Source organism: Glycine soja, chromosome 12, assembly GCF_004193775.1.
Source record: "Glycine soja cultivar W05 chromosome 12, ASM419377v2, whole genome shotgun sequence".
In the NCBI taxonomy this organism is placed as follows: Eukaryota; Viridiplantae; Streptophyta; class Magnoliopsida; order Fabales; family Fabaceae; genus Glycine; species Glycine soja.
In genome coordinates this window covers 40,620,194-40,635,283 of record NC_041013.1, presented here as the reverse complement: position 1 = coordinate 40,635,283, position 15,090 = coordinate 40,620,194, and the positions used below count along the sequence as shown (strand labels likewise).

General features: G+C 34.0%; 2 protein-coding genes across 6 annotated transcripts; one reads left to right on the top strand and one right to left on the bottom strand.

The window, feature by feature from the left end:
• Window positions 1-18: 18 nt before the first annotated feature.
• On the top strand, window positions 19-13,594 carry LOC114378453 (vacuolar sorting protein 18-like). Of its 5 annotated transcripts, XM_028337046.1 has the most exons (25): window positions 19-101; window positions 628-709; window positions 794-964; window positions 1,307-1,519; window positions 1,632-1,771; window positions 1,925-2,006; window positions 2,287-2,341; window positions 2,519-2,620; window positions 2,814-2,958; window positions 3,073-3,216; window positions 3,322-3,441; window positions 3,560-3,616; window positions 4,171-4,230; window positions 4,594-4,701; window positions 6,859-7,001; window positions 8,303-8,381; window positions 8,464-8,526; window positions 8,648-8,778; window positions 8,967-9,072; window positions 9,762-9,950; window positions 10,445-10,672; window positions 10,933-11,088; window positions 11,419-11,580; window positions 12,143-12,262; window positions 13,134-13,594. In XM_028337046.1, exons 3-25 carry the CDS (start codon window positions 802-804, stop codon window positions 13,311-13,313), a joined length of 2,946 nt encoding a protein of 981 aa, XP_028192847.1. In that variant the 5' UTR covers window positions 19-101; window positions 628-709; window positions 794-801; the 3' UTR covers window positions 13,314-13,594. The 5 variants fall into 5 exon arrangements, with proteins under 5 accessions (XP_028192847.1, XP_028192846.1, XP_028192849.1 ...); XM_028337045.1 differs by having other exon boundaries at window positions 628-964; XM_028337048.1 differs by lacking the exon at window positions 628-709 and having other exon boundaries at window positions 21-101.
• Window positions 13,595-14,374: 780 nt separating this feature from the next.
• Window positions 14,375-15,085, bottom strand: LOC114378455. Its single transcript, XM_028337049.1, has one exon. The coding sequence runs from the start codon at window positions 14,915-14,917 to the stop codon at window positions 14,636-14,638; it is 282 nt and encodes a 93-aa protein (XP_028192850.1). The 5' UTR covers window positions 14,918-15,085; the 3' UTR covers window positions 14,375-14,635.
• Window positions 15,086-15,090: the final 5 nt, after the last annotated feature.

Genomic DNA, 15,090 nt, shown 5'->3' with positions numbered 1-15,090 from the left:
GAAAGGTGCCATTGTTTCAGCAAATTGGGTGTGGAGAAGAAGAGCACGTCCAACGCCAACGGAAATTCCTACTCTTTCATTCGGAGACAAAGCTCGACGTGGTGGATTTTCCAACGGCAACTCTTTTTCCTTTTTATTTGTTTTTTGTTTTGCATTCAAAATTGATGTATTAAGGTCTGATTCAATTTTTTTCAAGCTTATAGCATCAGGTCCGAATCCGATTCAAAATTTTGTAGTGTTTTTTTGAAAGTAAATTGATTTCTGATGCCAAGTTTTCTTGAAGTTAATTTTAGTCCTTACTTTTTTATCTGAGTTTAGAACTACTTAGTTATTCACTCAAGGTGCTTGTGTGATCATTTGAAATTTGGAGTGTGGGCATCTTGAATTTTGTTAGCTTGTCTTATAATTTTTTTACCATTATCTGAACTCAGTCGATCACCTCACCAAGTTCAACAACATTCCATGTTGTGATATATACATTTTCTTTTTTAAAAACATTGTCTTCATTTTCATATTTATAAAAGAAAAAAACTATATGAAATTTTGGTAATTTTGTGCTAGATGGAATCAGATCAGAAAAATATGAAGATTGTTAATCATTAATTATTAATGTTTTAAATCGCATAGAAAGAACAAGTGTTGTTAGTGTGCTCCCATTGTTCAAGCTCGAGTTCCCTTGTGAAACCAATTTTATTCTTTCAATAATCAAGTGAGCTCCTTTTTTCGAAACTCAAATACTTCTATTTATCTTATTAATTTCCAGTTACTGACCATTTTTTCTTCACATAAAAAGATTGATAGATGGATCAAGGGAGGCAGGTATTCACAGTGGACCTTCTTGAACGATATGCTGCAAAAGGGCGTGGAGTTATCACTTGCATGGCTGCTGGAAATGATGTCATTGTGATTGGAACCAGCAGAGGATGGGTCGTCAGGCATGATTTTGGGGTTGGCAATTCAAATGGTGAAGTTTCAAATAATTTTTCAGCTTTCTATTCCTTGGATACGCACTTTCCAATTTCCATTGATTTTTAAATGGTAGAAATGAATTGTCATTTGACATCCCATTGATATGGGTATTTCAAATTCAGTAACCTTTACATTTTGAATGTCAAATTTGGGGGTTTGATTGTAATTTAACATAGATATAGAATAGGGTCACTTTTTTAATGATTCGTTTTAGGGTTGTTGATGGTGGTGTATACTCGAGCTTATGCTGGGATTTGGAGTTGTCTCTTGTGCTTTGATATCCTGCTTCTTCAATAGGATTGATGGAAGTCTGATAACTTGTCTGTTTGGAGTGTAGAGATTGATCTCTCCGTGGGTCGTCCTGGGGACCAGTCAATCCATAGGGTTTTTGTTGATCCTGGAGGGAGTCACTGTATTGCCACTGTAGTTGGTCCTGGAGGAGCTGAAACTTTCTATACTCATGCCAAATGGACCAAGCCACGAATTTTGAGCAAGCTGAAAGGTCTTGTTGTAAATGCCGTTGCATGGAACAAGCAGCAGATAACTGAAGGTAGTTTTTGATCACTTATTTGACTTTTGCCCATTGCTTGTTGATTTATTTACAACAAAGACTTTCACATATTCTTCAGCTTGAGGTTTTGATTAAACTTTTTAAAATACAGTTTCCACAAAGGAAGTCATTCTTGGGACAGAAAATGGTCAACTTCATGAGTTGGCTGTGGATGAGAAGGACAAGAAAGAGAAGTATATCAAGTTTCTCTTTGAATTAACAGAACTTCAAGAAGCTTTTATGGGTTTGCAGGTATATCGTTTGTCTGTTTACTGTTATAGGTTCTTTTTTCAAGATAATGTCTATGGTTTCATCCCATTTTTGAGGAATTTAGAGTCTGTTTTTTTGTCCCAAATGCGAATAAGGCATTCAATTTCTGTTCTGGTTCTTGTCCATTTTGCTCAGATGGAAACAGCTAGCATGATAAATGGGACTAGATACTATGTGATGGCTGTTACTCCTACTCGGCTTTACTCTTTCACTGGAAGTAAGTTAAATAATATAAATTTCCACATTTTTGTTTTTTTTTTCCCTTTATGTTTTGATATTTGAGTAACATATCCATACTTCCATTTTTAGTATTAAAAAAATGTAATATAATATATATGAACAGGTAATTACCGTTATATGTTCTAAAACACGATGTCCTTGTTCTATCACATTATTGAAGATTAATCTTGGGCTCTATCCTTTTACATTATACCCTTCATTATATTCTAAAGTTTAATTTTTACTGATTGTTATACAAATTTAGACTGTTTTTTCAGGTTATTTAGATCGTACGGTGCATTTTATGGAACTTCCTGGTGACATAGCAAACAGGCAAGTACTCTCCCTCTCTCTAAAATAATACTACTACTGTTATTTCATGGGAACATTCTACATAAAATGTAAGTGGTCTAAAAGCTGAAAATTGCTTTATTTTTTACAGACTTTCACATTTGTTGTTTGTATATGATCTATCCCTTCTAAGATTTCATTTTATTGGGTATCTTCCAGTGAGTTGCATTTTTTCATCAAGCAACGAAGAGCTGTACATTTTGCATGGCTTTCTGGTGCTGGTATGTACCATGGTGGCTTAAATTTTGGAGGACAACAAAGGTAGTAGAGAATTACTTGACTTTGTTGTCTGTTTCATCAATAATAGATATTGATTCAGATCATGTTTGCTATGTGGGTCATGATTCTGCAAACCTCATTAGTCATTTTATAACATGCTATATGTGCTTCATGAATGGTTCTTATTGTTGTTTTGTGAATCCTTCCATATTCACCTTTCTCACACTTTTGACAGCTCTTCAAGTGGAAATGAAAATTTTATTGAGAATAAGGCTCTTTTGGACTACTCCAAATTGTCTGAAGGAGCTGAAGTAGTTAAACCAAGTTCAATGGCTTTGTCTGAATTCCATTTCTTGTTGCTTTTAGGGAATAAGGTCAAGGTGTGTATGCACTTATATATCATAGTTTTGTTTACATCATAGTGTCTGTGCCATGCGCGATCTAAATTTTAAAGAGTTTTATCCATGCTAGCTAAATTATTTGAACATTTATAGGTTGTAAACAGAATTAGCGAGAAGATCATTGAGGAACTTCAGTTTGATCAAACTTCTGATTCAGCCTCTAAGGGTATTATAGGATTGTGTAGTGATGCCACGGCTGGTTTGTTTTATGCATATGATCAAAACTCCATCTTTCAGGTTTGTGTTCTTTGAATGCTGCAGCCTTCTGAATTGTGGATCTAACTGGCTTGGTTGTAATTGCTGCTACTGCTGCTGCTTCTACTGTATTTAATATTTTAGTAGGTGTCTATCAATGATGAAGGCCAAGATATGTGGAAAGTATATCTTGACATGAATGAATATGCTGCTGCTTTAGCAAACTGCCGTGACCCTTTTCAAAGGGACCAAGTATATTTAGTCCAGGTACTGTTCACTTGCTTTATTGTGCCGCCCATGAAATAGTTTGTAACATAAATTCATGTATTTTATATTTGCTACAAGACTGTAGTTTGGTGTTTGATTGGAATAATTTGTGGTGCAGGCTGAAGCTGCGTTTTCTTTTAAAGATTATTTAAGAGCTGCTTCTTTCTATGCCAAAGTAAATCTTCTTTTTAAGTTCACTATTTTGGTATCTTTAGTTTGTTATATTTATGCAGGAACTTCCTTTGCTTTTGTGACACTTGATTACTTAAAAGTAATTGTGCTGCCCCTTGTGATTTTGATTAATATATATTTAGTGGTGAACTGGACTCTCATGCCTATAAACTTTTAACACTAGTACACTACCAAATCCTGGTCCAATTATACTGAAAATTATGCATAGATATTATTATGCATCTTTTCCTAATGAATCTTCTTCAAACTGGGAGATCCATGCGTAAAACTGTCATGACTTTTTCATTAAAGAAACATCACTCCCTGAAGATAGGCCACTGAATATTTTAGATGAGTTCTGTTTATAAATTGAACTTTGGAGGTGTAGAATTTTTTCACAGCATCATCTTTATATACAGTGCTCAATTTTGAGAATTTGGTGATAATTGTGAGTGTTTTTTACTGAATCAATGTGCATATCATGCTGTCAAAAGTAGTAACACGAATTTGTTTTGATAATCCAAAAGAAAAAAAATCTGACAGGAATATGATTTGCAGATCAATTATATTTTATCATTTGAAGAGGTCACTTTGAAGTTCATTAGTATTGGTGAACAGGTACTTTTCATGTTGCTGGTCTTTAAATAAGAATTATATGGCTGCAATGTTTGTCAATGTGTGAATTTCTTGAAGAGCTTATGCTGTAATTTTGTTTTTCAAGAAGAAAATCTTTTCACATGTACTCTTCTCTATTTCATTCTTCTTTTGCTTCTAAAACTTATTTATAAGTTTGATAAATGGTAAATTTATGTTGTATCTTAGAATTTTCTTATGTGCATTTAATCTTTAGAGTTATTGCTTTCCTATGTGGGCATATGCAAACTGATTTGAATTGGTTAATCTTGAATTTAATTTTTAAATTCTTGGATTTTACATTTGACTCATGCTTATACAAATTCACTAGTTTCTTTCTTTTTGTAGGATGCTTTGAGAACTTTCGTACTGCGGAAGCTTGATAATTTAGAAAAGAGTGACAAATGTCAAATAACAATGATATCCACCTGGACAACTGAATTATACTTGGATAAGGTTCTACATTCTTGACACTTGGAAGGAAATTTAGTTTCCTATTTTTATTTCTTTATCTCATTTTCTATGAACAATGGCATGACAAACCTTATATAGTTATATCCAAATTTAAACTAGAATGGTGCTTATTTCTGTATATGTTCTAAAAGAACCATGTTTTCCACAAACTCTTATTGTTTCACTTATTTGTACATGGTTCATGAAGAGTAAGTGATAGGTCTAAGAATGTGGGTTTGAGCCTAACTCAACCCCAAAAGCTAGCTCATAGGGTAAGGATTGTTCCTTACTTATATATTATATCTTGGCACTATCTCTAGCCGATGTGGGATTTGGATTTTTTCCAATAATAAGAAAAAGAGACAATGAAAATTTAAAGTATCATATTTGAGTAACAGAAATGAAGAGCAAAAACTGCCAAGGATAGTTCCCTCATGCCATAAGCTAAATACTGAAACAAACAAAGAATAAGAAAACAATGATCCCGTCTGTAAGTGTGATAAGTGTTAACTCGTTGACAAGTTTATCAAATGTCCAAGTAATAAAAACTCGGAAGTCCGAGTGTCGATTTCCACAGGGACTTTGTTTTATATTTGTGTTGGATAATTTTCAATTTATAAGAGAAAAAAATAAAATAAGATATATAAGATAACTTTAAAAGAATAGAGTATAAAATAATAACTATTAATAGATAACAAAAGAAATAACATGGAATTCAATGGAATGAGAATGTTAGGACCTAGCATGCCTTATTTGCCTAAGATGTATTATTTGTGATTTTTCTCTATCAATCAGGTGAATTTATCCTACCCACATCTATTAGAATACTTGTCCTTGATGTCTCTTGATGACAAGCCTATTTTACTTATCTATCTCCCAAATGGCTTTGCAAAGAGTCAATAGATAAAATGCATGAAATTCTAATTCTAGATGCTTGCTTTGATGCATGGGCATAATGCAATCACTCTATGTCTAACAATGATTTTATTAAGATACCCCTTCCTTTTAGTTCTATTAGAAATTATCTCCTATTGAGCGACTAATTTCTAAAACAGATGTATGCAAAACTTTCCTTGTTTTTCTATTAAGGACTACCCTCTGTCGAGCACCTAACGCCTAAAGATGATGTAAGGATGAATGATGCATGAAATTAAAAGTAAGAAAGGAAAATAGGAAAGAAAACACCTGTTTGCATTGATAAATATGAAGTGTACAATACATCTTTTGACTTTTTAGGCCTGTCAAACCCTAACTAAGGGTTTAGCCTCTCATAGCTATAAGGGACCTTACACTAGCAAAGAGGTATAAGAACTGATGGAGGAGAAGAGATGAAAAAAGGGAATAGAAAATAATGAAAGAGAAGAAAGAATTCCCTAAGGGAGAGTTCTCAGGCTTTAGGTGTGTATTAGAGTGCTCTGAGATTCAGTGTGTCTTTTCTCCTTGGCTTTACTCCCTTTTTGTAGTTGCTGGAGTGGACTTGAGCTTGATGCAAAAAATCTTTCTTATTTATATTTTTAATATTTTCTGGATCTTTTTTATTTTAATCCTTCCTTTTCATATCTGCAAGTTATAAATAAAAAAAATATTAATTCCTATCATTTAAGCAAAAAATAATTGCTAAATAAATATTTTTAAAGATATTTTCAATATATTTTTATTATAAAAAATAATTCATATTTAGCAGTTATCAATAAGAAAACCATTATGAACTGCTTAAGCATGTAGTGGAAGTTAAATATAAACATGTTTGTATGAAAAGCAACAAACCCTGACCTTCTGTGTGAAATAACCGATTTGCGTTACCAATGCTTGGTGGGTGTTTGGTTTCGTGTTGTACAACAATATATCGCAACCCACAACTACTATATATATCTTTCACGCTTTAAAATTGATTTGACATGAAAAAACGAATATACATGTGTTCACAACATTAATCCAACCAAACACATGATAGTAAATCAACAATGCTGATACTCATTTATGCTTTAGATTTTTTGTTGTTGAAAAGATGGGTAGAGCTAGGGAGCAATTTCTGATACTTTTCTATGGCTTTAGGCAATTAAATGACTACTTCAGTTGTTTTCTTTAATATTTATCCTGTGAGTTTATAGATATTTTTTGCATGCAAATTAATTTGGGTTTTCTATCTTGATCTTTTAGATAAATCGACTGCTCTTGGAAGATGACTTTGCATCAGAGAATAACAATTTAGAGTACCAATCAATTATTAAAGAGTTTTGTACTTTTCTCAGTGACAACAAAGATGTATTGGATGAAACGACTACAATGAAACTTTTAGAAAGGTAGTAGTTGATTCTTGATATGCCTGCTGAATGTTTTTTGGCTGGACATTAATTCTTGGTGCATACCTGTTTTCTTCAATTTTATTTATAAAATTCTGGTAGTTTGTGTATACGAAATTCTCTCAAGCACAAGTTATTTCTTATACAGTTAAATTCAACAAAAAATGCAGGAAAAATAATGGATGTGCTTTCGTGGGCAGAGTGGAGGGTCCAGATCCATGTTTGTTTGTGTTGATTAGTTTTGTAGTTTTTTGAGATTTTAAAAATTTAGTTATCATAATAATTTATTCAAGAGGAAACTTTTCTAAAATGAGGAGACCCTTTGCGTCTACAAAGTTTGAAGATGACAAGATTAATATATTAGTTATTAGCCACCTAGGTTCAGTGGTGATGACTCCATCCCTCTGCCTTGATCTGGTATTGCAGCTTTTCAATTTCACATCCATTACATGTGTTAGTCATATTGGTGTCATTTTGCAGAATGTGTTACATTTTATGAACAATAAAAAAAGGTGTAGTTTCTTGGTATGAATTATGATGTGTATGGGTTAGAGTCCATTGACAGCAATGTAAATCAAATTTAATTTTACACCAGTGATGAACTTTTTATAGGATCGTAAAATCTACTTTGGATTGAAAATTTGTCTCGTGGCCATAAAACTTTTTATTATGTCTAGATCTTCTGTATTACATCAGTATATATAAGTTGTCAAATGTTATTTATTGTGAGTAGAACTCACTAATTTTGTCTTTCAACATGATAAGCACACAAGCACTTGGGAACCCTACCTTATAAGCTAGTTGTCAACAGGGGGAGAACCAAGCCACTTAAGTATGCCACCGAGCATCCCATATTACTCGATGTGGGACTTAGGGACCCCATAATACCCTAGTCCCTATCATAGCCCCACTCCTAAGAGTCAATGTCCCAGTGGCTTTGCACTCTATGATGTATTGATGTTTCATCAGTCTTTCTGGTCAGTCCCTCCTTTGGCAACCAACTCCGATACCAATTGATAAGCATCCAAACACTTAGAAGACCCTCCCTTAAAACCAGCTGTTAAGGGGGAGAACCAAACCACTTAAGTACTCCATTGAGTATCCCATACTACTTGATGTGGGACACCCAAGTCCCTTGCACAATAACATAATATTTTATTGTTTATCATATCAATCCAAACAGAAGTAGCACTCCAATTTACTTAGTGGTTTATTTCCTTGTGATTTTTTTTTACCAGAGCTAGTAATATATTATACAGAGATTAATCTTATATAATTTTGCTTTTTGCAATTTTCTACAGTTATGGAAGGGTTGAAGAATTGGTATATTTTGCTAGCTTAAAAGGGCAGTATGAGATTGTAGTTCACCATTACATTCAGGTGCCCTGATTCCACTTATGTTCCATGTCATTTTGGTTATATATCCTTTTCATTGCTCTTACTTTCTGTGTTTTTTTTCAAGCAAGGAGAAGCAAAAAAAGCATTGGAAGTGCTTCAGAAACCTTCTGTGCCTATAGATCTTCAGGTATGATTCAACATTTAGGATTTGGGATGTGAATCATGTGATAATCTATTTGGGACTGTAGCCTCACAATCTTTTTTGAGAAATATTACATGTAATAGACTATATTGACTGTCCTATGCAGTATAAGTTTGCTCCAGACCTTGTTGCCCTTGATGCATATGAAACTGTTGAATCGTGGATGACTACAAAGAATCTGAACCCAAGGAAACTGATTCCTGCAATGATGCGTTATTCAAGTGAACCACATGCAAAGTACTCCGTATTTGTATTTGCATTTTCAATCAGTTAAATGTTTCAGTCAGAATTGTGTTCACCGATTTATTTATTTATTTATTTATTTTGTGTGTTCTCAGTGTCTCCCTTGTGACAGATTTCGTAAATTTATTGATATTTTGTTTTGGAATTTTAAGTTCATTTATGTCAACTGTTTTCACATGCAGGAATGAGACACACGAAGTCATTAAATATCTTGAATATTGTGTTCATCGATTACATAATGAAAATCCTGGAATTCATAACCTGCTACTTTCTTTATATGCAAAACAGGTTGTGTGGCTTGCTTTATAATCCATGATCATGCACTTCTGATGTGGTGATTATAAAGGGTGTTTCACATTCCTATTGTATTATGATATCATCTATATTTATGTATAGAACGTATGTTATGTGTACCTGCATGTGAACAAATGGATGATATATCAATCATCCATGCTTGTGAAATTTTCATAAGGAATTGGTAATCTCTGCTTAGTCCATGCTATGCATCTTACACCTTTAAACTATTTAACATCAATTTACTTGTTTTTTCACTTCTCATATACATAAACAATAGCTCCTCTTTACTGTATAGTGCCATTGATCAAAACTGAAATGACAGATTCGTACTGCAATTTAAGCATATTTGAATCTCCTAGGATCAAATCAAATTGTCTGTTTTTCCACTCTTGTATGAAGACAAAGATCATATTCTTCATTGTATGTTTGTCCTTCATTAAAACTGACATCAGGTGATTGGGATCTAAATTGTAAATGTAAATTGAACACGAGCCTCCAGGGAAATATTTTATGGAAATTCTAACGTGTGACTTTTCTTTGACAAATCAATTGAGGTTTGATTGAGTCTTAAAGTTGTCTCATTTCTTGACTAGATATGAAGGAATTTACGACTTCCTGGATCTGTATGATGTTGAAAATAGAGCCTATTTATGTATTTGTTCTATTTTTTTATTACTCAGGAAGATGATAGTTCACTTCTACGTTTCCTACAAAGCAAATTTGGGAAAGGACCAGAAAATGGTCCTGAGTTCTTCTACGATCCTAAATACGCCTTGCGTCTTTGCCTCAAGGAAAAACGAATGCGTGCATGTGTTCATATATACAGTATGATGTCAATGCATGAAGAAGCAGTTGCTCTTGCCTTACAGGTGAGACTAATATGATGATTGTTGTGTTCCAACTTTACCACTGCTTCAATACAAAAAATGGTGCATCTTAATTAGAAATACTTGCTTTACGAATGTTCTTCATTGGTGATATTTTTCACTTGTAGTCATATCTTATGGGGATGCTGCAAGAGCAACCAATTTTAACACATGTTTTATTCTTTATGCATTAGAAGTCTTAAGGAATAATTCATAAATAAGGCCCAAAAGTACATTCCTCTGGGGATTTTTCTTCTCTTCTCATCCCTTTCTCCACTGTGGCTAGAATAAGTAAGTGTTCTTGTATAATATATAGTTCTCTCAGAGCCACGTTTTTGAAAAAGAAGTACAACATATCCAGTTAGAAGTTTTTTAAATCTTAAATAATTTGACATCCTAACAACGAAATAAGAATAAGCCTTTAAATATTTTGAAGGGATTTTTTTTTTCATTTTTTAAGATTGATTCTTTCATGCTAAATCACTTTTCTGTATTAGATTGATTCAGAGCTTGCTATGGCCGAAGCTGATAAGGTTGAAGATGATGAGGATTTGAGAAAGAAGCTTTGGCTCATGATTGCCAAGCATGTTGTTGAACAAGAAAAAGGAACTAAGAGGGAAAACATAAGGAAGGCAATTGCATTTCTTAAAGAAACTGATGGCCTGCTAAAGATAGAGGATATATTACCATTCTTTCCAGATTTTGCCCTGATTGACGACTTCAAGGTACAGTTATTTTTGCTTTGTTTTTGCCATGTTGATCGACAATTTTCAACTCTGATAATCTTATCTAGTGATGCTTACAAGTTCAATTGTTTTATTATTATTATTATTATTATTACCTGTTGAAATTTAGATATAATATACTGGCTTCTTTTTGGAATATTAACTAAAGAAATCTCATGTGAAGTCATTTGTCTACTTGTTTTGGGTAATTGTAATTGGTTTTCTTAAACTTCCATTGGTGAATATCTAAATTTATGCAGGAGGCTATCTGCTCATCATTGGAGGATTACAATAAGCAAATTGAACAGCTGAAGGAAGAGATGAATGATGCAACCCATGGTGCTGACAACATCAGAAATGATATCAGTGCACTTGCTCAAAGATGCACTATTATTGATCGAGATGAGGAGTGTGGGGTATTGCCCTTCCTGATATATGTTTGAAAAAACTGCACCTGCAGTTTTTAAATTGTGCAGTTGTTTACTTTTTAGTTGCGTACTGTATATATATATATAATCCTGCCTAGGTTAGCTTTGCTATTCTTAGCCGGTCCCAAGCCCGGATAAAAGGAGAGGGTTGTGTTAGGCTTTCGACAGTCAACGTAAAACTTTGTTGAATCTCTATGACATGACTGTATATATATATATATATATATATATATTAAAAGATCTATCTGCTTTTGTTTTTCTGATTTAGTTTGCTGAATTTATCCCCTCATTTGAAATGATTTTAATCTTACTCCCTAGGTTTGTCAACGAAAAATTTTAACAGCTGGCAGGGAATTTGGCACGGGCCGTGGCTATACATTAGTAGGCCAAATGGCACCTTTTTATATCTTTCCATGTGGACATGCCTTCCATGCAGAATGCCTGATTGTCCATGTGACTCGCTGTACAGTTGAGACCCATGTAAATATACTACTTTTTTTCTCATATTTGTCATCTCATTGTGACTATTTCACGTTATGCTACTTGAAAGTTTATTGTTTTCAGCAGTATCTGCAATAATAATAATTAAAACCAATAAGTTTTTTGCTTCAAAATAAAAATACCAATGAACTGCACATTGTTTCAGATGAGTTGAACACTGATGTGATTGTGAGATGCCAATGTAAGAAAGTTGAAAGGACACAATGATCTGATCTTTAGCTGTTTAACATAAAAAAATTGGATAGCTTTGAGGGGTGATATCCTAACTTCTTTGATTGTTGCTGACACAAATACACTGTAATCGAGCATGAAAATGCTGTTTGTAGCCTCAAATTTGGGTTACTACATTGGTCATAAATTGACAATGTTGTAAGTTTTATATCTTAAAGAAGTTGTATTCATTAATTTAATTCTTAAGTGTAGTCATAATTGTCAGAACCTTGTTTGCATGCCGTCAAAATGTTGTCCCCACCTCAAACCAACATATTCTTATTACCTCCAATATCGTCATTCAGATTGAATCTATTGGGAAATGTTGCAGGCTGAGTATATACTGGATCTGCAGAAGCAACTTTCTTTGATGGGCAGTGAAGCAAGGAGAGAATCCAATGGTACCCTTTCTCCAGAGGAGTCCATTCCTAGCATGACCACTATAGACAAGGTTTGTTCAGAACTTTCTTTCATGCACCAGGTAACATGTATCAGTAGGTGACGGCAGAAATTTGTTGCTCAATATTACATTTTTCTTGCATTGAAATTTAGGCTTCAAATTCCTCTTCTTGTTCTACCATTACTATTTTCATGGGCTGTGATTATTGACAACTTTGATTTTTAAATATTCATTATCTTTTGAATTCTGCATGTAATAATTCAGAGGTCTTTTATATCCTCCCTCCGTCTTATTTTGTTTAACGTTTTAGTAAATTTTTTTGTTCCATTTTCATTGTCATTTTACAATATCAATGAAACATTAAACATTTAACATTAAAACAATAATTTATGCATAAGCTAATTTGTAGAAGCTCACTCATATTAGTTTCTCCAAAAGCTTATCTTTAACTTATACAGTAGCAAATTTTAGCTTATAGAGAAACGTATTTCATTTTTTCTTTTAATATTCTTCTACTAGAAGTGTTTATGGAGAAATTTATCCAAACAGATCAAATATCTTTAACCATTTACTATAGAGTGAGCAAATAAAAAAAGTATAGATGAGGGATAATCTAATTAATATGAAAGACAGGATATGCTAAGAAATTGCACAAGAGTTTTTATGAAGTTTAAAACAACCATTATTTTTCTTAATTCCTGTGCCAAAACCATAAACGTCAAACAAAATGTGACAAAGGAGTACTTAGCTGCTGGAATCGCTCTTTAGGCAAGCATATATGTACTTATTAAGTTCATTGGGAATGAAAGAAGCTACTTTTGTGTGTTGGCATCTTTGTGAACTTCACACTGTGGTGTCAAATGCTTGTACTTTGATGGACTTGAACTAATAATTATATGTACTCATGTCAAATTATGAGCAGCTCCGATCACAACTGGATGATGCTATAGCTAGTGAATGCCCATTTTGTGGTGACCTGATGATCCGTAAGATTTTTTTGCCTTTCATCAATCCTGAGGAAGAGCAGCATGTGCTATCATGGGAGATAAAACCAAGCTCTGGAAGCCAGAGAAATAGTATCTCGTTACCTGCATCTGCATGAGTTGTAATATGCTTGCCTTGTGTGAATAACGTTGCTTTGTAGTATAGGACACTATTGATTGTCCAAGTTCCTTGCTAGTTGCAATATGTTGTTTGGTTATGAATGCCTGAATCCATATTCTTGTTTAATGTACTTTCTGTTCCTTTTTGTGATGCCATTGGCTCTAATTTTCTGATTGCCAAAGGAAATTGTTACACCCCAATACGCACCACAAATCCTGTACCTTGTTGTAACTTACGGTTGTCTATTTTTGTTACTAGAAGGTTTTGAAAGTTCTTTTCTTTTTTTTTTGTTAACAATTTTTTTGTGTGGTTATAAGTTCATTTAATTTCCTGGCTATATATTGTTCTTCCTTTCGTCTATTGAATACAAGATGCAATTCCTTAAAGAGTTTTTATCGTATTCTTCAATTAAATCAGAACTTCACCTCAATTAATCTTCAACGTAAATATTTAGTAATTTCAATTTTAATTGAAAAAGATCAAAAGCACCCTTTTATTTAGGGAATACTCACTTTCTCTTTCTACCAAATTGTGCTTAATAAAACAAGGAAGTCAGACCCAGACTGCACCTTGCATTCAAATAACAAGTGATCAATCATCATTTTAATTATTAATCTAGTTTTAATTGATGCCCGAGTTAGAAGAGTCTTCGCAAAATCTAAAGTTTTGGCTAAAATTTGCCACTATGGGTCATATCTAAAATTTTGCTGTACTTGGGGACTCTTGGAAGCAGATGTGTAAACTTTATCATTATGGATCTGAATGAACTCAAGGCGGAAAATGCCTTATCAACTTCTGATTCTTGGAAGCATCTGTATATGTTCAAATTTTATTTAGTTCAACTTATGAATTTAAGATAATAATATAATTTTCATATTCCAATCATGATTGCTTCATTCTCAATGATTTTTTCCTTGTAAAACTGTTTCTTAAAGGACCTTTTCTTCAACTCAAACCTTGACCTGAAAAATACAATACTTCAGAAATTATTGGTAAAGGCATCTCTAGTATTTTGTTTAATTTTACCCGAAATTGACGATTAATAAAAGGGAATCAGAGTGAGTTTGTATAATTTTAGGTATTCTTATTAATTTCAGATCTCATCATCTCCATCCACTCGGGAGTGGGAAAAACTATTTTTATCCTCTGTACACATACATCCACACATAACCTATTTACAAGATCAGAACATTCCAAGTTTTTCTCTCCAACCGAGTCATCCGATCTGACTCGGTCAGGTCAACTCAGATCCGAACCCGACCCGGGTCACTTTCTCCGGCCACCACTTCAATCTCCACCGTTCATAACGCCACGTGTGGTTCAGCCCTGACCCCAGCAGCTCAAGTACATCACTTTCCTCAGAGAGTCGTCGGCTTGCCTCACCCTATTCTCCACGTCGGAGCTCCCCGCCACCGAGCCGGCCACGTCAGATCCCACGACGCCGGAAAGAGGCCGGAGATCTGACAGGGATCCGCCGGAGAAGAGGCGGCTCCGGTTGTGGTGGATGGAGGTGAGCGCCGTCTTGCACTTGTGGCCGGGATCGGTGTGGCCCTGCGCCACCGCCACCGTCGCCGCCATCCAAACACGGTTCAAGTAACTCATATTTTTCTCCTCTTTGTTTGCAACACAACACAGCACAATTCAAAGAAACGTTAGTAGTGAAATGAATGAGATGAGGAAGGGGGAATTTATAGAGGAAATGAGAACCACTTGGGATATGATTTTCTGTATAATACTCATTTTCTGGTGGGCCCCATTTTGTACCTAAGCGCTTA